The sequence below is a fragment of the Scatophagus argus genome, chromosome 15, assembly GCF_020382885.2.
Source record: "Scatophagus argus isolate fScaArg1 chromosome 15, fScaArg1.pri, whole genome shotgun sequence".
Classification (NCBI taxonomy): Eukaryota; Metazoa; Chordata; class Actinopteri; family Scatophagidae; genus Scatophagus; species Scatophagus argus.
In genome coordinates this window covers 9,704,356-9,727,572 of record NC_058507.1, presented here as the reverse complement: position 1 = coordinate 9,727,572, position 23,217 = coordinate 9,704,356, and the positions used below count along the sequence as shown (strand labels likewise).

The 23,217-nt window shown below is 41.0% G+C and overlaps 2 protein-coding genes and 1 long non-coding RNA gene across 14 annotated transcripts in view; 2 read left to right on the top strand and 1 right to left on the bottom strand.

The window, feature by feature from the left end:
* The window catches only part of rps6ka1 (ribosomal protein S6 kinase a, polypeptide 1), a 48,930-nt gene extending 39,565 nt beyond the window's left edge, over positions 1-9,365 (top strand). For 6 of the 8 annotated variants that reach the window (XM_046413697.1, XM_046413695.1, XM_046413701.1 and 3 more), the window contains 18 exons: positions 1,023-1,103; positions 1,304-1,383; positions 1,527-1,633; positions 2,326-2,363; positions 2,823-2,965; positions 3,135-3,205; positions 3,339-3,427; positions 3,563-3,627; positions 3,765-3,867; positions 4,223-4,353; positions 5,259-5,387; positions 5,703-5,792; positions 5,894-6,052; positions 6,270-6,431; positions 6,581-6,657; positions 6,742-6,859; positions 6,985-7,122; positions 7,412-9,365. In XM_046413697.1, coding sequence (XP_046269653.1) covers positions 1,023-1,103; positions 1,304-1,383; positions 1,527-1,633; positions 2,326-2,363; positions 2,823-2,965; positions 3,135-3,205; positions 3,339-3,427; positions 3,563-3,627; positions 3,765-3,867; positions 4,223-4,353; positions 5,259-5,387; positions 5,703-5,792; positions 5,894-6,052; positions 6,270-6,431; positions 6,581-6,657; positions 6,742-6,859; positions 6,985-7,122; positions 7,412-7,534 — 1,904 coding nt within the window. In that variant the 3' untranslated portion in view covers positions 7,535-9,365. The remainder of the gene's footprint in view (positions 1-1,022; positions 1,104-1,303; positions 1,384-1,526; positions 1,634-2,325; positions 2,364-2,822; positions 2,966-3,134; positions 3,206-3,338; positions 3,428-3,562; positions 3,628-3,764; positions 3,868-4,222; positions 4,354-5,258; positions 5,388-5,702; positions 5,793-5,893; positions 6,053-6,269; positions 6,432-6,580; positions 6,658-6,741; positions 6,860-6,984; positions 7,123-7,411) is intronic. The other 2 variants (XM_046413696.1, XM_046413700.1) reach the window with 1 other exon arrangement.
* Positions 9,366-10,597: 1,232 nt separating this feature from the next.
* LOC124071586 overlaps positions 10,598-23,217 on the top strand; it is a 17,073-nt gene continuing 4,453 nt past the window's right edge. The window contains exons 1-3 of one of the 5 annotated variants that reach the window (XR_006845349.1): positions 10,598-10,736; positions 11,680-11,786; positions 21,127-21,243. This is a non-coding gene — a long non-coding RNA (uncharacterized LOC124071586). Of the gene's footprint in view, positions 10,737-10,822; positions 11,239-11,679; positions 11,787-20,235; positions 20,350-21,126; positions 21,244-23,217 lie in introns of those variants that run through there. The other 4 variants (XR_006845347.1, XR_006845350.1, XR_006845346.1 and 1 more) reach the window with 4 other exon arrangements.
* The window catches only part of asap3 (ArfGAP with SH3 domain, ankyrin repeat and PH domain 3), a 22,457-nt gene continuing 21,679 nt past the window's right edge, over positions 22,440-23,217 (bottom strand). Inside the window, exon 27 of the mRNA XM_046412242.1 lies at positions 22,440-22,828. The gene's annotated coding sequence lies outside the window, so the exon portion shown is untranslated. The remainder of the gene's footprint in view (positions 22,829-23,217) is intronic.

Here is a 23,217-nt window from a genome sequence, read left to right as displayed (position 1 = left end):
ATCTGATCTTCTGGTAGCAGGGAGCAGATGAAGTGACAAATGTTTTCTCGTCATTGCACGAATTATGTTTGACAACAAGGCCCTGGTTCAGCTGTCTACATGTGAGGACCTCTGGGTATCGGATAAAACAAACAATTTAAAGATGTCACGTTTAGCGCCAGGAAATTGTGTTGAGTATATCTGTTTTCTGACTTGTTATTGATTTAAAACAAATTAGTAGATAATGTGAAGGTAACCATTTAGCATGCCTGTGTTTATCATGCCTCTTTCAAAAAGCTTTCTCTTTGGCTTTTGTGGTGAATTCATCTTCTCTTTTCAAGTGGCAGTACCCTTAGTTTCATGTAAGAGGGTGGATGCTTTCCTGTAAGTCACAGAAAACTGCAGTACAATAAGCACATGAAGACCACCACAGCAGGGGGAAGGTTTCTCTTTTTTGCACACAGATGGTGTTCCTCCCCAAATTAGCATGCACATTTACACATCGGATTTTATCTGCATGGTTTTGTTGAGATGAGCATTGAACATGCTGCAGTAAAAGACTACACCATTAGATTTATTATTTATTATTGTTTATTTTTCTATTTACTTTACTGACCGCTTAGTCAGAACAGAGTGTACACACCAAAATTAACAGCAATAACAATTCATCAGCTTGCTGCTCGCACACCAGTGAGTCAACCATACATTTAGTTTGTTTGTTTTCGCTCCATTTTTCATCCAAAACCTGAAGTCTAAAAGAGTTGTTACTGCCAGCTTTCCACAGAGCGACACGCTGAATCTGTGAGTGGCCCGACAGCCTCCACAATAATGAATCAGCAAAGTATTGATCATGTATTGCGCAGCCACGAGAAACTTTTTTGTGCAACCCAATTCATCCATTCTTGATGGCGGTGAACAAAACGCCAGGGTATTTTTCATTTTCACATGTACCATTACTTTTTCAAATGTCGCTTTTTTCAACTCCTATTTCTTAAAGTTTTATACGTACATCCTAAACTTAGTGCTCTCATTTCGTCCTTCAGTTAGAGACCGTGTGAGAACCAAGATGGAGAGAGACATCCTGGCAGACGTCAACCACCCATTTGTTGTCAAGCTGCACTATGGTGAGGAAACCTGAAGCTGTCTTTCACTTTGTGCGCTTAAGAAAAAGAAGAAAAGAGAAAAAGAGCAAAAGTTTTGGATCTGCTGTTTTCATTACTGTCTTATTGCTTTAAATTCCAGACATTTCTCTCAGTCATGTTTTCTGATTTACCGGTGAATCTGATTAAATCTGAATCTGATTAAAACTTGTGTGTATTTGTAGCATTCCAGACTGAAGGGAAGTTGTATCTGATCCTTGACTTTCTCAGAGGAGGAGATCTCTTCACTAGACTCTCCAAAGAAGTGAGTGATTCATTAGATGTTAGTGTTTTGCTGATCCTGGGTCAGACTGGCATTCATCTCATTATTACCTGCTGTCTCGCTGATGTGAGGCTATTCTTCCTCACCGTTTCGTTCTGTCTTCTTCTGTGTCTCCTGCCTTCCAGGTGATGTTCACAGAGGAGGATGTGAAGTTTTATCTAGCAGAGCTGGCATTAGGACTGGACCACCTCCACAGCCTGGGCATCATTTACAGGGACCTCAAACCTGAAAAGTAAGAGAAAATGGACGCACTGAACATCCAACCAGAAAAACATATATAAACAGATGCATGTTTTGCAGGATGCAGGATTGGATGAACTAAATTAAATTGGAAAGTGTCCTAAGATAAATTTTGTTGTGATTTGGTGCTACAAAAAAAATGAATTGAAAATTGAACTGTGGGACATTTTTATGTTTATAACATCAAATTTTAGGAGAATAAATCCAGAACTGTGGAGTTATACTACATATGTTCTAGTAGCCTTTATGAAAAAGCTGTTTGTTTGAAGGCTTTATTCAGTACTTTACTAAATGGTGCAGTAGCACAGTGATTTATTTATTTATTTTGCTTTTTTTATTTACTGTTTGGATTTAAAACAGAACTCCAATGTGATGATCTTATTCTTCTTAACTTTAATCTGCACATTTCTGCTTTTTTAGGATACATTTCTGATGCCGCTTGTTGTTATGCATTTAAACTCTGCACTCCCTCCTGCTTACAGCACACATATAAACAGAAGATACAAATCCACTAATCAAAACATGGCCATACTGGGCTGTTAATAATCAAGATGTCATTAGGATACGTTTAAGTAAAGGTTATTGTTACATTAGTGTTGCCAGCAGAATGTGCAGTGTAACGTCTTAATGAGTAAAATGTTCACACCTTCTAAAACATTAATCATTTGACTTTTTTTATTCTAGCATTCTCCTGGATGAAGAGGGACATATCAAACTAACAGGTGAGTCTCCTACTCTTTGCCACCCACACACACACACACACACCTTCGTCTCCTCCAGCCTGTTGACCTTCATCACTCACAGCATGGAAACAGCCTTATCTTGCTGGCTTCAGATTTCTGCATACTGGCCTGGCCTGTATGTTCCCCCACGTGAATTATTACTCTTTATCTTTTGCATTTATCTCTATCCTCATCCATAATCAGCTCCATTTATTTAACTCCCTGATTCCTGTTACCATTGAACCAAAGGTGACATTAGTAGATTACAGAGGGGCAATATAACAAGTCACGCTGATGAGGACGAAAGCCGACAAAGATAAAATGCAGGAACACAGGAATCATACTGATAATGGTTCTGCTGCTTTTACACTGGAAACTTAAATAGTGTTTGTTATATTTGATTTACTTTGGTATATTGATGATGTATTGCTGAGTGTGTCTCGTGGTGTGTTTTTCCAGATTTTGGTTTGTGTAAAGAAGCCATTGATCATGAGAAGAAAGCTTATTCCTTCTGTGGTACCGTGGAGTACATGGCACCAGAGGTGGTGAACAGGCAGGGACACACCCACAGCGCTGACTGGTGGTCATTTGGGGTACTAATGGTGAGCAGGAAGAACTTAAATATTAGATTATTTTCAAGCCAGGACTCAAAACATGAAATAAGTCATTTAGATTCTGTTTCCTACAGAGCTCCTTACCATGCAACAAATATTCTACTGCACTTATGTATGCATGCATCCATAGATTACAGTTGTATGTTGTGTCTCCCAGTTTGAGATGCTGACTGGAGCGCTGCCGTTTCAAGGGAAGGATCGCAAAGAAACTATGAACCTGATTCTGAAGTGAGTAATCTCCAGACGGAGAAACAGTCCAACAATAGAAGCCCTCTTGTGTCATATTGTTGCTGTGCAAAATGGCCTCTCTTGGTATCTGGTGAAATAATCTGAGCTGTGTGCCGTCTGTCTCTCCCTGCAGGGCGCGTCTGGGAATGCCTCAGTTCCTGAGCGCCGAGGCCCAGTCTCTGCTCAGGGCTTTGTTCAAGAGGAACCCTTCCAACAGGCTGGGTTGGTATCAACTCAGACTCATGGCAACATACGAACGACGAAGCCAAGCTCTGTTCTTCTCATGTGTGTCATTGGTCATTGTTCGACTTTATGCTGCTAACTGTTTTCTGTTTTTTGGTGTTTTTTTTTTAACAGGATCTGGCGCGGATGGTGCAGAGGAGATCAAACGACATGGTTTCTTCGCCACCATCGACTGGAATGTGAGTGGCTGGCGGTCAGGGATATTTTAATATATACACATTAAGAGTTTTCATTTAGTGCAGCCATCGATCGTGGCCTCTGTGGGCAGAGGACTTAGAGCTGTACTGTGTGATTAAAAGTCCTGTATTCCTTTCAGAAACTCTTCAGAAGAGAGGTAAAGCCTCCCTTCAAACCGGCGGTGGGGCGTCCGGACGACACCTTCTACTTTGATTCTGAGTTCACCTCTCGCACTCCTAAAGGTCAGAGATCAAAGCTGAATGCAGGGTTTTAAGTTCTCAGGAATAGAGCAGTTTTTAAATTCATATAACATTTTATTCAACACATTGTACACATTTCCTCCTGGACAGCTTTTCAGACTCACAACTGTTTCTTGCTTTATTCATTGTGAATGTTCACCTGGTGCTATTACATTAGTTGACTTCCTCTCTCAGCCTCAAATACAAATCAGTACAGGACTGAAGGAGGCACAGTCCTGATTATAGCACCATTAAGATGCATTTACAGTGCTTGTAAAAAAAAATACCTAAACTTCAAAGTGTGGTTTAATGCAATTTCAACATTCCCTTTTTGTCCCTGTGTGTTTTTTTTTTCCAGACTCGCCTGGCGTGCCCCCCAGTGCCGGAGCTCACCAGCTCTTCAGAGGCTTCAGCTTTATCGCATCAACTCTGCTGGATGAGGAAGGTTCAGTGGAGATGGCCAAGCCCCAGCCGCACCCTGTGGTCCAGGTCAGTCTTGAGTGTTGCTTCGCTGTTTTTTTGTTTGTTTGTTTGTTTGTTTTTTTAAGTTTGAACTAACTATCGGAAGTTTAAAATGTACACTTTTATGTGCAGTTTGTAAAATAGGGCCATTTTGATATGCGAATGGTATATTTCACTGTCTCACCAGCTTAATCTAATAAGTAAACAGCAAAATCACAAAATGTCAAGATTAATAATTCAAACAAGACATGAACTAAGTACGGCTCACCGCAGTCATCCCCAGCCTAGCTGAGCTGAACTAGCACAGTACAAGCTCCCTGGCAACCGAGCTAACGATAGGCTAGCTGTAGCCATATTCAAAGATAACTACAGCAAACAATATGGTGAGCAGCACTTACAGACAGCTACTGCAGTGATTTGCTGCCTTCGATACTTTTTGGTACTGCCTTTGAACTGTGGCCATATTTTACAAGTTGCCCCTTTCAGTCTAAACAATTTATACAAAGAATTACTTGCAAAACAGCTAACTTTTTATTTATTTATGTACAGTTGATATGTACAGTTAGCTACAGCGGTGTAATCGTTCTCACAGTTCAGCTCCACTTTGCAGTTCAGCTGTTAATTTGCAGTTGTGGTGATGACATGAAAGAAGGAAAAAAAAAGATGGAAAGTGCAAGGTGTGTGTGAGGCAGACAGGGAGAAGCGAAGGCTTGACAGAAGTACACGGCTTCAGATCCAGTTTCATGCCTTGCAGAAGCAGTATTTAACCCTGTGTGTAGGACTGAGAGAGTTTTACAGTTGGAGAGAGAAGGTGGAAGAAAGGTTGCTAGAAATAGATGCCCTCCTAAAAACATCCGTCTACCTTGTTAGCTCTGTCAGTCAGTCCTCCACACTTTCACCTCACAACCGTTCAATCCTCATTTCTTCCTCAGCAGCAGTTACATGGAAAGAACTTGCTCTTCAGTGACGGCTACATACTGAAGGAAGATATTGGCATGGGCTCGTTCTCCGTCTGTAAACGATGCGTGCACAAAGCCACCAACACAGAATATGCCGTCAAGGTATGAACACTCACACACACGTATTAAAGAAAAAGAGTCTGGTGACATGCATGTGAAAAGTGCAGAATCAGTACAGTGAGACAAAACAGTCACTGCTGTGTCTTTGTAATATTAGATCAATAATCACATAAAGAAAAGAAAAATGTCAAAATGTAGCAAGTAAACTTAATTCATGAAAAAATAAAGGAGATACCAATTAATTCCGAAATTCCAAGACATTATAGCCATCAAATCTGAATTTGAAAAGAGAAAGACGTGAGACCTTTTTAGCTTAAAATATGAGCTTTGTGTCACCGTTGATTTTGTGATTGACAGATGATTGACAAGACCAGCACAGACCCCTCTGAGGAGATTGAGATTCTGCTTAGATATGGACAGCATCCCAACATCATAACGCTGAAGGATGTGAGTGTAAAACCACACACACTTTCATCACACCCTCACTCGCCTTGTTCACGTGCCGTACGTCACAGCTGGTGTTCTAATAACGCGTGTTTCTGTCTCAGGTATACGACAACGGTAAGCAGGTGTTCCTGGTGACGGAGTTGATGCGTGGAGGAGAGCTGCTGGATCGCATCCTCAAACAAAAGTTCTTTTCAGAGAGAGAGGCCAGCGCTGTGCTTTACACCATCACCAAGACCGTCGAGTACCTGCACTCACAGGGGGTGAGGGGGACTAGGAGTAACATTGCACACAGCCTGCTTTAGTCTTTTTTCTTGTTTGTTTATTGAAGCAAAAACAAAGATTTCAGTCTTGGTTGTCTTGTGGTTACTGGTGGTAACTAACAGCAAATGCAGTAGGACATTTAATTTCCTGTTGCTTTACCCCGTTAAGCTCCAGTTACCCAGTTATCACTCTGTCATGCTTTCTTTCATCCTCAAGGTGGTGCACAGAGACCTGAAGCCCAGCAACATCCTCTATGTTGATGATTCAGGGAATCCAGAGTCTATCAGGATCTGTGACTTCGGCTTCGCCAAGCAACTGCGTGCCAATAATGGCTTGCTGATGACCCCATGTTACACAGCTAACTTCGTAGCTCCCGAGGTGAACTGAGTCACTTTTCTAGTTTCATACTTGAAAAGCTTAGGATTGACAAGGATTTATTAAACTTGCTCAGACCCAGATTAAAGTGAAAACATTACAGACATTGAAATGAAATGTGAAATTGTGTGTGTCCCTGGACTTCATCACAGGTGTTGAAGCGTCAGGGCTATGATGAAGGCTGTGACATCTGGAGTCTGGGAGTCTTACTGTACACAATGCTGGCCGGGTGAATACTAACTCTTCTTCTTGATCTCATTTTTCTTCCTCGATACATTTAATACTCACTCTTTTATGTCTTTTTTTACACTAGTTTCACCCCATTTGCCAATGGACCTGAGGACACACCGAATGAGATCCTGAACAGGATAGGTCACGGTCACTTCAGTCTGACTGGAGGCAACTGGGACACCGTGTCCGATGCTGCCAAGGTAGGGTTTCAAATCTGACCGATGGCTCCTTGGCTCATGTTCCTCACAGATAACTCCAGCCTTCTTGTCTTCTCTGATACTCCTGTCGCAGTATCAGTCTCATATTTAATGTCTACTCCCTCTAGGACCTTGTGTCCAAGATGCTTCATGTGGACCCCCATCAGAGACTGACTGCTAAGCAGGTCCTCAAACATCCCTGGATTGTCCAGAGAGACAAACTACCCAACAGCCAGCTTCCACACCATGACCCTAAACTGGTTAAGGTAACAGAGCTCCTCTTCAAAATGTTAATTATCACCAAAATCATTTGATTTCAGTGGGGAATATTGAATACTTGTTATTACAGAGTCCAGATCGGATATTTTATTTCCCTAAATAATACGTTTGGGCAATGCTTGACAATTGCATATTTAAAAATGAAAGATACCCTTTGGAATTGCAGTTCAGTGAATCCAAGTATAAGTTTTTGTTCATCAGTTATCTGTAATTACTGCTACATTTTATGTAGTTGGTTATTTGGGCTGCCCTGACCTCACTACTGTTTATGTACAGGGTGCGATGGCAGCCACATACTCTGCCCTGAAGAACTCCCAACCAACTCCAGAGCTCAAGCCCATCGAGAGCTCCTTCCTAGCCCAAAGGCGTGTCAAGAAGCTTCCCTCCACCTCCCTGTAGAGACTCAAAACAACCAATCGGCTCACAGGAGACTGAACAAAACCACACCTCCTGGTTCCAACCACCCAGTCAGCTTGCTCGGGAACTTGGTGTCCATCTGCCTCTACCAGCCAAGAAACACTGACTGTGGTCCTGCCCTCATCTTATGACACCAGTTGTCCTGCTCTTGCTATCGTGCTCCTTGTTTGGGCTCCTCAGCTGCTGTGAGCCTATCTCCTTTGGACTGGCAAAAAACTGTCAAGATTGGGGGTGATGAGGGCCAAAAAAAAAAGGGTGCAGGTTTCTGGCAGATGTATTAGTGCTGTGTGGGTGTGTGCTTGTGTGTGTATGTGAGTGAATGTGTGTGTATGTGGACATGTTTGTGCATGGCCTGCTACAGAGTCGATGCAGCCATGTTTTTGATTGTGACAATGGCAGTTTTCTCCTCCCATCGTTGCTGTTATTGGTTGTCATTCAGCTTGCTGCACGCCTGTCTGTCTGCCTGTTTTTGTTGTCCGTCTTCCTGTTCTTTTTGTCAATTTATGAGCTTTATATTTCCAGGTGTGCCGCCAAACCAACCTGTGTCGACGGCACAAGAACACAGTACTGTCTAACTGCTGTTAAATGTTTTTGAAAGAGCATTATTAATATGAATATTAAACATTTCTGCCATAAATGCCTCTTTGGTACAGCCAGAATATTTGGATTCTAGGAAATGTCAAATGCTGATGTTTTGGTTAATGTTAATCTATGCTTGTATTTTGTTTTACAGAGAGTGTGTGTGGGTGTGTGTGTGTCAGTTGCATGACTTGCAGTGTGTGTGTGTGTGCGTGTGTGTACACAGTCTTGCAGGATGCTGCAGGGTCATGTGCATGGTCTGATGATGTGATGATGTCATGTGGCTTCCTCGTTTTTCTCCCTTTTCTGTGCTTGGTCAAACTGCTGGCAACTATTTGAGATGTTTATTATTTTTATTACTACAAATCTAGTAAAATAGGTGGCTTTCTGTGAAAGAAAACTTGCCCAAGGAACAATGAGGCATGTTAAAAATTCTATATTTGCTTTGTTTTCTTGTTGTTTTTTTTCCAGGTTCTTTTCCACTGTGTTTCTTGGATAATGCGTATTGAATGCTGTTTCTTGTGTTTGCTGCTTTTGTTGTTGATTGTTTCATTTTTTTTCTTTATGTCCAAAGGAAGTGGTGATTAAAAATAGTGAAAGATATGCTGATCACATTACAGTCTGTGGACTTAATGCCATACAGGTCTCCCCTTCTATTTTGAAATGTAAAAGGGCAGAAAGGCTGCTTTATTCTTATTTGAGCACTCCCAACACAGCCTTTCTCCTAGTTTAAAAACTCTTTCAGTTCACAGCTTGCTAGCATCAAAAGGACCTGCCCTCAGCAAAGAGTGTCTTCAGCAGTTTTTGTGTTCATTCACAATAGATGAATTTCCATTGATTCTGATGATTATTTGACTTGTTTTTCATTTTGCTGACACTTGATTTGACACATCGTGAAGAAGACCAAATGTATCTTATTGGAAGTAGCTTTGAAGGGTAGGTCCTGCCTTCAGATGGGTGCCTATAGGCCTACAGATGAGGTAGAATGTCCTATATGAGTGACACATGATAACAAACCAAACAATCTGTACATGTGAGGAAGGGAAGACCTCTGTGGCTAAATAATCAATGAACCAGCTGTCTTACCTCAAAAGGAATCAAAGTTATATTATAATTCTTGTTTGATGGTGAAACTCTCCCTCCTTTGACTAAATTTATGGTAAGATGTTATTGTATGATAAAGACGAAGATTTTTATATCTTACAAATATTAAAAATTCAGTTGCTATGACAAATTGTCTCTCGTTCTGTTTTCGTGATGCCTTAAAGAGACACATCAGTGATCAAATGTTGCTCTTCCACATGTTAAGGAGAAAATGTTAGTAGGTCAGCGTAGGGTTTCCCACAGAAGAAAGAGCACTGGAAGCCTAGATGTCTTATGCTAAGGATATTTATTGAAGCTTAAGCTCAAGGAGAAAAGAGGAATCATCCAAACAGAGCTCTGTGTGTGATGTGACGGTGGACGATGGTCTTTATACAATTTAGGCAGTGCTATAGATAGTTCACACCCCATTTTAGGTAAAGTCTTAGAATAAGAAAAGAGAATGTGTATTCATGCTATTGGTCAGGTAACCATAAACAAGGACATGTTAGTCAAGGGGTCAACGTGCTGCCTTATGAGCCTCAATCCATCCATCCATTTTCTATACCGCTTATCCATCAAGGTCGCAGGGGAGCTGGAGCCTATCCCAGCTGACTACGGGCGAGAGGCGGGGTACACCCTGGACTGGTCGCCAGTCAATCGCAGGGCCAACACACAAAGACAGACAACCACACACTCTCACACTCACACCTAGGGGCAATGTAGAGTAGCCAATTAACCTAATGTGCATGTTTTTGGTATTGTGGGAGGAAGTCGGAGTACCCGGAGAAACCTGGAACCCTCTTGCTATGAGGCGACAGTGCTAACCACTGCACCACCATGCCACCCTGAGCCTTAAGGTCTTTAGTACCAGCAAACCACAGCTACATGTCAGGGAGACCTGGAGAAAGATGGCGAGCTGTCAGCTGGTTTAGTACAAAGTTTAGGACAGTAGCTGTGCCATCCTGACCCGGGTCAGTCTTTTGTCCATGAAGGCAGGAAAACTCCCTTATGCCATAAAGTTGGGGGGCTCACACTTCACAGATCCAGCTAGGGTTGTCAAAAGTATTCATACTTAAATCCTTAATTGGTACCTTGTTTAAAACAAAACGAATTTTGACAACATTTGATAGTGTAAAGTCCAGAAACTGTTAAAAACTAGGTGCGATAATACAACCCAAGGCTGCACATGTTGTGTTTATATATGACTACTTTTTTCTGTAACGGTGCTAAATTTCACAACTGATTATTTAGCCTCTGGGGGCTGCGGCCAATCTTCTTTTTGGTCTTCAGTTGTATTATTGGAGCAAAAAATAAATAAATAAATAAATAAATAAGGATATAGATGTAGTTCCATTAGATACGATTTTTGCAGCTTTTTGCAGTAAGCATTTGTGGCATCACGTGCCAGTTTACGGCATTTGCCATTTTGGTTTCACCAATCAATCAAACACCTGATAGTCACCGTAGACCACCACGCAGCTGGAGCCAGTTGCTAGAACATATGGCGTCTAATACACTACATGTAAGTTGTTGTTGTGTTTTAGCCACGCTTCTAACGTCTGCTGTAGCTACTGTTAAAAATATATTCCTCAACTATCAATGTCACCATGTAGAAATGCTGCTCTTCTGCACTGAGGTGATAGGTGTGTCAGGCACAAGCGACGTTTTGGCTAATCTCCCTAAAAAGATACATTAGCTAAATCGTCGTCGGACATAACTGATACATTATTTCGTCTAATGCGTTTCGCCTCTTTTGAGCTCCACACGGACTCTTTACCTGCGTGCAGCTAAAACCTGCTCAAACTTTGGTTAATACTATTTGGACCACGAACAAACTTTCTATCTTTTTTTCTGTGGTATAGACTGAATCATCAATTGTATTATTTTTTTAACTTAGTGATGTAGTAAAGTGTGAAATTTGGGCTTTGTGACAATCTTGGATCCAGCGCAGTAGGCCTCCAAAAGTCCACTATTGGTCAAGCTCCAAAAATACTGGATCCAACGCTTCCCATAATACATTCAATGTAAGCAGTAGTTTCCTATCATTAGAACCCAACAACTCCAACATGTTTCAAATTCCACAGCGTGTAACAGACTGTTTCTTAACAAGACTAGAGTTTAAAACAGTGCTAACACAGTGATGCTTTGATATGATGATGCATTGACAACAACTGGTTGAGTTGTGTTAGTTATGACCAATAAACCTTTATGGATGGAGCACATTAAATACTTTTAAGGTGAATGAAAACAGTTTCTCATTTACCAGGATTTACTTGGGCAGGTGATGATTGCTTATATTCTAGGAATATAATTAAATACGATATCCACGCTGATACCGTGGATTGCGTATCGGCCATGACATTACTGATCCACGTAAATTGTGAACGTCAGCTTAAAAGCTGCGATCAGTTACATTCAGTCAGTTAAAAACTTATCTCTATTATGTACCTGTTTTGTACCCTCAGCTCCACCATTCTTGTGAGATCCACAGCTTGGTGTGCTTCCACAGTTGGCCACTAGAGGGAGATGAATGCAAGCATGTTCTTCTGTAAAGGAATCCTGGCCCACAAAGGTAAGCGCTTGACGGCTAAAGCACTCAGCACTGACTACCACCGATACCACTGACTCTTCATTTAATCGCTGTGACACGAGTGTAGTAATTCACTTACTGAGAATAAATTGCCGCTTAAAATGGCAGCTTCACGTTATGTTTCCATATTAAATGTAAATTGATTTATATTTATACATGCACAGTGGGAGATAGCTTACAATGTCTGTGCGTAAATGACTTTCTGCTTCAGTGCCTCTCCATCTGTCCCTTCTTGCCCGTGGCCTTTTAACTTTCATCATATTGCATCTCCTCCTCCTCCCTCTTTGTTTTCTCTTTCCTCCAACACTGTAACACCATGAATCAGTCTCTGCTTTATAGTATCCAACTCATAGTATCGCCGCACACGTCTACCTACTGTTACCTGCTTCTGCATGCACAGTAAGTCTCACTTACATAACAGTCACACAGCATCTACTGCAGCTGCCTTGCGACTGTTGGTTTCTCTCACTTGTCTTCATCCTACTGGCACAATTTATGCTGGATAGATGTACTGTACAAGAGCATGTCTAAGATAATGCAGTCTTAAATCATTTATACACTGATGCATATTGATACTCTGATATATTCCCTTTGGGCTCTGCTCTCTGTAGTTTGACGTCAGCTTACCAGTAATTCACACCGCAGTGAATGACTTCCTGCTCTTGTGCACGCACACACACGCATACACAAACACAAGAGACAAAGCAGAAGGAGGCAACTGAATATTGATTACAGAACAGCAGAAAAACTAGCATCATCACCATCATCTGTCTCCTGGAGGATGCAGTTTCTATCCTGGTCCTGTCTCCTCAGTTTACTGTCAGCTGAAGCCACTCAGCTCAAATGGAGGCTGATGGAGAATGATTTTTTTTTTTCTTTTTTGCAGCTTTTTGTAAAAGTGGGAATGCATGTGAGTGCATGTGAGAGTGGATTTTTTTTGTCTGTTCTGTAGCTGTAGAAGGAATTCTGTCCAGGGCTGGATATTCTAATAGAAGTTTCTCTCTATTTAAAGAGGTCTTTTTGTTTGTGTTTTTGCATTTCAGTGTGAGTCATATATGTGATGTGCTTGTATCGTCTATTGTGGTTCTGTTAAATTGCATATGCAAGCACAGAAACCTAAGAATACTTGCTGTCTCCACAGCACACGTCTCCCGAGGTAATCTATCACTTTAATGGCAACAGAATGGTCGCTCGTAATTCACTCTGACTGAAATTAGTAATTAATAATTCAGTTTTAGTTGGCTCAAATCTCAAAGATAGGTATATTTAGTCAGCTAAAGCTAGGCTAAAACTAGAGCAGTTCAGATGACTTTGAGATTTGAGTCAACTAATTCTGTATGACTAAAACTAAATGACATTTCAGTCAAATGTCCATGACTAAAACAAAATCAAAATTTGCAGTCACACAGTTAACACAGATACAGAGCAACATTAGCATGCAATTAGAATTGTATTTCTGGCTTTGGTCTCTACCAGCTTCTGAGGGAAATATTTGACTATTTGGATGCCAAATGCTTTGCTAAATGTTGTGTTCTACATTAGTTTCTCTTTAACTGTGTGTGTTTGCTGTTTGCTGATTAGGTTGTATTCATAAAATCCTTAAGGTTATCCTATTCGTCGGTACAATCATAATATTGTTATTTCCTGCTAACTGAATAGTGACTGACTAATAGTTAGACCCATTCCAGTTCTTTTGTTAGCACAGACTGACATATGTTAGCTGTAGCTGTTTTCCCATCCTCACCTATGCAGGTCAGATTATATACACTCAGGTCAAACCCGATGATGTAATCTTGCTGCTGTAAACTGCTGCCATGTCGTAACCTGCTGCTGCTATCATGCTGACATGCAGTGTGTAGATACACACATGTATGATGGACACACGCGTCAACACCACACAATTCTGATGCTAAAGAAAAACAGCTGAGGGAAACTGAAAATACTCAGTCACCGTCATTTTTAGCCCAGAGCAGCCAGGACAAGATAAAGGCACACAGATGGTCTCACTTCATCATGTGCGCACACACATATCACACAGATTAAAGTAATCTGGAACAGAGGATGGGGTATGAGAGATTGAGAGCAGGCTTTCATCACAGTTTTAGCTATAAAGAGAAAGAGACGGGAGAGAAATAGATGGAAATGGAATGGAGTTTGAGGTAATTGTATTTTGGAAGGATTACTGTAGTCCTTAACACACTGAAATTAATTCTGCATGCTAAATGAATAGACATAGAACAACTTGTCTTGTGTGTGTGTGTGTGTGTGTGTGTGTGTGTCTCTACTGGTTGTTTGTAAATGCAGAACAATGTGTCCAAATATGTGTGACTGACTTTGTCAGAACAAAACAGTTTTTGTGGTTAAGCATCCCTCTGTTTGCAGGCAGGCCAAGTACTGCTGCTCAAGATGTTTGCCTGTGATGATGGCAATCTGTGCATGCAGAACAGTAAGCACCATGTGGGATTAGTTCAGAGTGAGTGGTTTTTAACTGCTGAATGTTGCACAACCACTAGAATCGTCCAAAAATGAGCATCATGTTGAAAAAATACTCTGCGGAAGCATCTTGTCTTGATCCCTAAAATCTTTTACTCAAGCATCAGTGTTTATATTGCACAACTGTTTAAGTCTAAGGGAAATTGGAAATCTCCCAGTCTGTTCCACGATGCCCCTATTATTAATATTCTAATATTCTAAACCTATAATTTCATTTTCTCTTAAAGCAGGACTTAGAATTTAACATATTCCGTGTTTCATACGTGGTTTATTACTAGGCAAAATAAAAGTGTCCTCATGAACGTATTGATATGTCACGATTTGAACTCTATCAACATGCTTTATTCTTACTTAACTTTCCATTGAATTTTAAGCAGCTCAACAGCAGCACAGGTGTATTTATATCCTTTTTATTACTCCAATCTACTTGAAAAGTTCTTTCTGGCTTTGTGGACAGCAGGACAAAGACCTGAACATCATCTTGAGGGCTTCCGGTCATTTATTTCTCCAATAGGCACATGAAGTACAAGCTCCTCTGCCTTTCTCTCTCTCTCTCTGCTCTCTGGAGATCAGTAGATCAGTGAAACTAAAAGCAGGAAGGGAACAGTCAGTGCTACTGCTAATGTAGTACCAATCCTGAGATGAAAGCAAAGAGCAAAGTGAATACTCTAATATGCAAGCAAGCACACACATAGACTCACGCACATGCACGCACACCTCTGATCTGCTAAAAGCTTCGTTGTTTTGATTCCCTGTAGCTGAAGGAAGTTATTTAAAACACACCGTCTTAGTGCTCCAAATGCACAAGTGTTGCCCTTTTCGGTTGTGTGTTGTAGTTTATGTGGATGATCCTCATCATTACTTTATGCCATCATATCATATCACTTCTTCAATGCCGCAGCAGAATCGTTCAATATTTGTCTAGACAGAAAGGGTAACCTTAGCTGTTCATTGAGAGGATACCACAGCCAGCAGAAGACAGGAAGAAAAGAGCGAGAATAAAGAAAGAAAAGTATTATATCTTACTATCACATCAGTCAGTCAAGTCAGCAACTGATTTGAAATCCCTGTTCAGGTTTTAGAACTGGTAGCAAAAATTTACATTCATTATATTTATACTTGAGATTATACTCATCACAATGGCTTCAGTTTGGCTTAAATGCTCTGTAAATTGACTGGTGAGATCACGGGACTCTTAAGTAACAGTTATATAGAATATTTCATTTGGACACCTTGGCATAAGTGTTTTACTTATCAGTGCATATATTTTATAAGCCTGGTTTGATTTCTTGATACCAAACTTAAAATACACCTTGTGTGTTGTACCAGAGAGAAGTATGAATTCATCTTTACTAACAGTGTTTGCTACATTTGGGAATGCAATCTTGTTTTCACCCAAGAGACCAAATTGACTGCAGTTTCTTAGCAACAGTGAGTCTTCGCTGTTTGCCATGTGAATGCTGTCTAAAATATTTACAGAAATGTCAACATTAACTAAACATGCATGTGTGCCTCGCTGTTTATTTTTGTATAGCTTTTTGTCAAGTCAGTGTGCAACAGTGTTACTTTTATATCACTTAGTGAGGAAGCCGTAGTTTGGCTGTGATCTGTCAAATAGGTCAGAAGAGGGAGGGAATGTGGGAGAGAATGAGTACCAGGAAAAGGGTGATAATGCTGAGCAGTAAGGTGATAAAGGGGAGAGAGAAACTGGAGCATCATCCCTCCCTCCTGCTTTTGCCATCTGATGTGGAGACGGTGTTGCTACGGGCAACCATTTGAGCAAGAGAAAGGGAGAAATAGGGAAATTTAGAGACCAGCTGGTAAGAGGAATTGGGGACGTGGAGTGAGTGAGCCAAACAGCGTCAGCAAAGAGGAGAGAGACCTGATAGCACCTGTGCGTGTCTTGCCTCACTGTGCCTCGCTTGACTGACCAAAGCTGATTGAAGCAGAGCTCCAGATGACGACGACGACGATGCAAAACAGTCAAGCAAAGGACACGACAGCCTGCCAGCATCAGCAGCAAAGAGGCAAGCTGCCCAATCATCAGCTGACATGCTCAAGAGTTCAGCAGCCAATGAGCTGCCGGGAGGCTCCTCCCAAGCACAACCACTCAGATGCAGAGACAGCACTAGCCTGGCTCAGATCTCTTATTAATGAATGGAGCAGCTTCCAGGCTGGATCACTGCACATCTCTGCAGTCTCTGCTCGGCTGCGCTCTGCTCTGACACAGGAACACCGAGGGGAAACCGTCAACACTGACAACAAGGACAGCAGCAGTACAGGGAAAAGATAAACAATAGCCATGAAGAGAAGACAAAGAAACAGAGACACTCACGATGAGGACACAACCGAGGACTTGGCAGCAGCTATTGAAAACAAGGACCCACATCCTGATTTCCACCCACCTGATTCACTTTCTCCATCATCTTCTTCTCCCCATCTTCCGCCATTAGCCATGCCACCTTCCACATCAGCCTCTACTCTCCTGGCTCTGGCCTCTCCAGCCACCAGGCGCTCCATTTCCATGGGTGACTTCCAGAGGGTGACAGGGACTCTGCTAGCCCGTTCTGACCCCCCGTCCACCTCTGCCACAGCTCCCTCCTCCAAGCTCGTCACCCCTAGCTCCAGCATGGAGTTTGAGGCAGCTCGACGTCGCCTCCTGGAGGTGGAGGAGCGCCAACGTGTCATCAGAGAGATGGAGCGACGCTTGGAAGAGCTCAGGGAGGTGTTTGTACGCTCAGAGCAAGAGGTGGTGGTTCATGGGGAGCTGGTGTCACGGATATCTAGCGGAGTCCAGCAGGGGGAGCTGTACGTGGCAGAGAACAGCCAACGACTGAAGAAAGGCTTGAGGTTCAAGAAACACCGACCGACCATTGTCTTCTCCTCCATGCTGGGACTCCGCACGTGCCTGCCCTGGCCTGTGAAGCTCAAATAGGACAATAGAGGCTTACATTTCCACCATCGCATTAGAAATGTGCTTTACATTAACGGGATGATAGACTTCCATTCTTTAGCTATCACTCACTGACAGCTAGCTGCTCTCCAGTTTCCACCTTTCTGCTCTTGTACCCTGAGGCTGGCCCTCCAGGTCTTTAGAGTGCCTACAATAATCACAAATGCTAGTAAGGAGCTTCCTGTTCGGTGTGTTTCTAAGGAAATTCTCTGGCTAGCAAACCAATCAAACCAGTACCAGTGCAATGTGTACAGGATGTCATTATGTCTTTATTGTTTTCAAAGATACTTTGCTGCTTACAGTGTGGTGCAGTTTTGGACTTGTATAGGAGAGATTGTTTATTGCTATAGAATTTATGGTGCATGGATGAGTCATTTTTCAGGTTATGTGTGAGGACAGGATCTGACTGGGCTGCATTGAGAGCTTTGCTGTATATCTCTTTATTTATATGGCAGTGGCTGAAAAGCCAACAGGGATTATGTAATGTAAAACTTACCAGGAGAGGAAGAGAAAGAAAGTGGGAAAGGGAAAGAAAAAGAGACGAAGAGGCAGAGGACAGCACTGAACAATCAGCCTCTCCAACATGTCACGACAAGAAGTGAAGGGCAGTGAAACCGTATCAGAGGTGACGCTATGGTACGGATTGCTGCACTGTTACATAAAACCAAGGATGCAGTAAAGAGGCTGGACATGGGAAAAAAGACTGAAAAGGAGAAAATGCACGACAAGTGGAATTTTTAGATGGCTGAGACATACACAGAAAACGTGCCTTGGCCTCTCTCTTTTGACCACTCGCTCTGCCGCACACAACCTCTGGTTTTGACAGCATAAACAAGGAAAAGCAGGAGGGCCGGAGACGAGTTCGTGCTGGGATGATTCCACCTGTGGCCTCTTTTGATGTGGTCACCTAGCAACCAGTCATCTCTCCATCCTAAATCCGCTTCTGCATATGTACAGAATGTATCCAGCAAAGCGTGAGACAGCTGTAGGGGTTGCATTTATTTAACATTAAGTAGAACTGGCTAATTGGCTAAAGTTGTTGAACTTACTCAGTTATATGATGATTAGGGGTTGCACTTAGGTCATGCATGTATTAGCGAGGAAAGCCATTACTGTTTGCTGATTTTGTCTTGTTGTATGTGGCAATGGCAAGTCATTTAGAGCCTTTAGAATGACACAACTATAGTGTACAGTTTGCACAATAACTGCCTCACTGGTATCATAATCAGGTTTTTTGTGGCACATAGAGGTTAGACAATATGGCTTCATTCAGGGTTTGTATGTCAAAGCCAAAACAGTTTGTTTGGTTAATTTGATAGATCAGTTAGCAACTGTGCTGTGATCCACACAGTAGTATCTATTTCCCATTTGTGGTGGATGACCTGATTTCTACATATATATCACACTCATTTTTTGGCCTAGTTCTCTTCTTCCTTCCATTTCTTTTCTCTTTGGATTAGCAATGACTAAGTATCTCTCGTATTCACCTATTCCACCAATCCCTCGCTTCTGCTGTATGCGTGCACGTAGAGAGCAAAGCCAATACAACAGGGATATCTATTTTTGGCATTTGAAGGTTATGGCAGAGTAGGTATTCAATCTCAGTGCAGCATTGGTTAAAAAAAAAAACATGTAGCATGTTGGTATCCATCATGCAAAAAAAAATAAGAAGGGATTTCTACATTGCAGAATCCATGATGGCACTCTGTTTTGTTCTACTTTTATAAATGACCTCAGCAGAGAACAAAACAGGGCTGTTTCCAGGAGAGGCACGTGGTTTGACTGTATAATTGCTTAGGTTTCCATGAAGTCATTATGTGCACTTAGATATACCTGATTTTAATTGCTCCCTAGTTGCAAAGGTACACACGACTGGGATAATGTTCCTGCATCATTTGAGACACATTAGAAATGTCTCTTTGTCTCTGTCAAGTCAAGGATGAGGTGTTGATGTACTGCTCTGGGACGAGAATGCCCATATGCTCATATAAGAACAAAGGAGATGTGAAGACTAAATGCAGGACTTTAATAATGTACGCTGATGCAAGTAAATGGAATGACGACACATTACTATTTTCTAATTTTGACCATAAGGGCTTAAATGATCAGTTTGAGTTAATCTGAAGCACACTTAAAGGGGCACTCCATCAATTTTAATCTCTAATCTGATGAAGGTCTAATGGAAGTTGGTATCCAGTAGCATTATGAAATGTAGGATATATCCATAGAGACAAAAAAATCTGGTTTGATTTTGACAACTTTCCTTTTATTTTTTATATATATATCCGTTCCTTGTCAGTCCCCCCCAGTTAGCAGTGCGATTAGCAGCAGATTACTGGAGTACCCCTTTAAGCAAAGAAAGTGTTACAGATTTCAATGTTACTGCTTATGTTCTTAGCCATGATGACCTGAATGTTGTTTAACTCTATATAAGCATTCCATATGACCAAGGGAAGTACTGCTTGCCGTCTTTGTGCACATCTATACCAAACAATATCCAGCTAAGCTAGTTTCTAGTGGAATGCTTAAACATGCATTCGTGGTCCTATGTATATAGTTAGAGTTATCACTGAATATACAGCTGGCCTATATATTGCTTTTCATATGCCTTATGCAGTGTTCGTGCATTGGCAGCAGTGATGATAATAGTGATGATGAAGGCGATGGTAAACAGGTAAACTCATGACCATCAAAGACCTCATCCAGAAACATCATTATCTGTGCAGAATTAAAAATAATAATAATAATAATGATAATAACAAAAACACAGCTCATGCACTGTTGTGGGACTGCACCTTTTGTGTTTTTCTATGAATGAAAAAGATTTCCCAAAGATCTCTGGGCCCACTTGCAGAATGAATGTAATGTTAATTGTTACTGTATAAGTGTTGTTTTTCCCCTCGACACTGACTACAGAGTATAATCACGTCTGTTTTGTTTGAACCTGTGGTTGGCAGTAAATCCTCTTTTATTCCTTTTTCACAGCCTTGGAATTACATCTAAGGTCACTTGACTTTTGATTGAAGAGATTTCAACCCAAACTGGAAGCTACAACTTCCTACAGTGAGATCTCTCACAGCCCTTTACTGACAAGCACAGGTCCAAAAACACTTCTCTGATGTTTATTTATCCTTTGAATGTTTTGAAAATATTGTGTTTGTTCAGGTAATGTGGGGTGTGGTATGTATTTATGTTCCTTCAGTCAGGCGTTTATGACATTTTTATTTACTGTTTGATGATATATTTGGATTGGAAGCTGTATATTCTACTACTAGTATGAATGTTCGTTTTACCTAAAAAAAATCTTGTATGCTTTATATTATGTTACATAGCAACAGCAGGTTTGGGAGTCAGTTTGTCAGTTTTCAGTTCTAAATGGTAAATGAAACAGCTATTTGCATAATTACAGAGCCTTAATTCTAATAATTTATGGCTACAGGACAGTTCACAGGAAAGAAAACCCACTTTCCCAAAGTAACTGAAAACCAGCTGGATGGGATAGTTGCCTCCAAACCTTTCTGATGTACAAACACTGCTTCTATAAAGGCTTTCGCTTTCTGCTGTGCAGTTAAAGAATGAATGTTCTGCTGTGTTTAATGCTTAAATTTGCTACCACTTATTTTAATTCCTTGACACTAGAATTTACTTGAGCACAGAGCTACAATGTACAAGACTATTAAATGTTAAAAGATTTCATTTCAAGCATTATCAGGTTTTGTAAGATAGACTGAATTATTAGAATAAATAAATGGACTAAAGGACTAAAACATTTGACTTCTCTTTTCATGTCATGTTACAGTTTCTCTTGGGATTCTGCTGAAAACTGCTAGCATTGAGTCTTTCAGGCAAGAACTCTAAATATTACATTCATTGCAGTTGCGTGGAAGGACTTGGAAGTAAATGGGGTCACCTTGCAGCAGGATGCTGTGGATGCTGGAAGTGTAGTGTGAGATCAGCAGAAAACTGCTCTTTGACATAACAAGGATACTGAAGGTAAGAAAGAAACGATTGGAAAAAGCTACATGCAGTTACATAGAGTCACTGGGTCATTTTTTCGTTCACCAGAGCCTCTTCTCAGTTGTTTATTTGGTTGAATGGAGGTCAGATGCCTCGGGCTCGGATGGAAAGGACAGAATAACTGGAAATATATCCCACTTCCAAGTGGCCTTTTGAAAGCCAGGATTTGTGAAGTTACATTAAGCTGATGTTTCTGCAGTTGCTCATTTTATGAAAGGCATTACCCATGCAGATGGCTTTTAGACAGGGGGATCCGAGTATCTAGGGTATTAGAAAGTTTTAGCATCCTTTTATTTTCAGAGATTACAGATGCTGATGATACTTAATAAAAAAAAAAAAATTCTTATAATGAAGCCAAGCTACACTTCCTTTCTGAGAATTGGAATAAATCCAGAGATTAGTGCAGGGTTTACTTTGCATTCCATGGATTACTATTATATTCAACAGCATGTACATTACATTAAATTATATGTCTGTATGAATAAACATAAAACAGATGAGAGGATTAGGGGATGAATACATTCTCTGTGTTTTAGAAGAAACATTTTACTGAAAGTGATTGTCGTAGGCATTTAGTGCACAGAGGCTGGCCTAATGGTGGGAAATGGGTGTGTGTGTGTGTATGGGCTACTCAGTTGGCAGAGCAGAGCGGCTGTGGCCTTATTATCCTGGCTGTTAGTGAGGTGGTCAGTTATGTAAGTGACAGGTTGGAATTTCATCATCCAGGATGAGGGCTAAGTAACATCCGGACGGAGACAAATTGAGGCTGAAAAGACGGCGAGCAGCAGGGAAAGATGGATGGAGACACTTAGCTTTAGGGAGGCATAAAGAACAGAAGGCAGGGGGGAGAAAAGCTGTGAAGATGCCAGGAATGTCAGGAAGAAATGAAAAAGACACTTTTGAAATGTATGTACACGGGTTCCATTTGTTCAGTTTTATCCAGTTTCAGTTTGTATCCTTTATTCACCCCGACTTGTTTCACTTTTTTTTTTTTTTTTAAGAAATGTCTTGCTCATTTTTGTAATTGAACTACAAAACAGATAATTTTGAGAGGTTATGAAAGTTTGTTTTACTGTGAGCAAGACCAAAGATATTTCAAAGGGCCACAGCCATAAAATAATAATTAAATTAGTCCCCTCTGCGCATGCCAGACACAAGAAAATATCACACAATTTACACTACAAAAAACTGAATGACACTTTATTTAACATGTTTCATGTATATGTTACAAATATACTGACTGAATTGAGTTAATTTACTATTATTTACTTTTGATAGAGCTCCTACCTACAGTCATCCCCTGCCCCATGATTATCTGATAACGTGCCTGTTTTGTTTGCTTAATCATTGAAATGCAATGTTGGCATGAAACCGTGATGAGGCAAACCCACTGTTCACAGGTTTGTTTTAACTCAGGAATGATTAAAAGGAAGTAAAAACCTGCTTCCTGCTGGCCTTTACCCATCACTGTCAGTGTTTGCATTCAGTTTGATAAGACGACATCCTTTCTGAACACTGATTATGCAGCTGTGTTTTTTCTCTCTGGCTCCCATTTAGACAACTAATGAAACAGAGCAGAGCACACATGGCATCAAATTACCAGCATGAAGTAACACTATCCATAGTGATATGATCCTTTATAATAGAAAATAGGCGGAATACACTGTACATCAGTGGACAGGTTGAGGCAATTATGCATGACAAACTTGCGTGTAATAGCAGTGAAAAGTGTTACATTTGGGCATTTGTTACTAGTACATCAGCCATGCCTCTAGAAGGACCTAAATCCTGGAAGCTACTGTTTGTAAAGCAAGTGCAAGTGTGCTTGTGCATGTGTCCACAGCAAGTGTGTGTGTGTGTGAGTGTGAATGTTCATTGAACAAATAACTGCAGTGGGTTACTAACAAGCTCTTTTTAAGTGCCATTTCCTGGCAGGACAGTCTTTTTTTG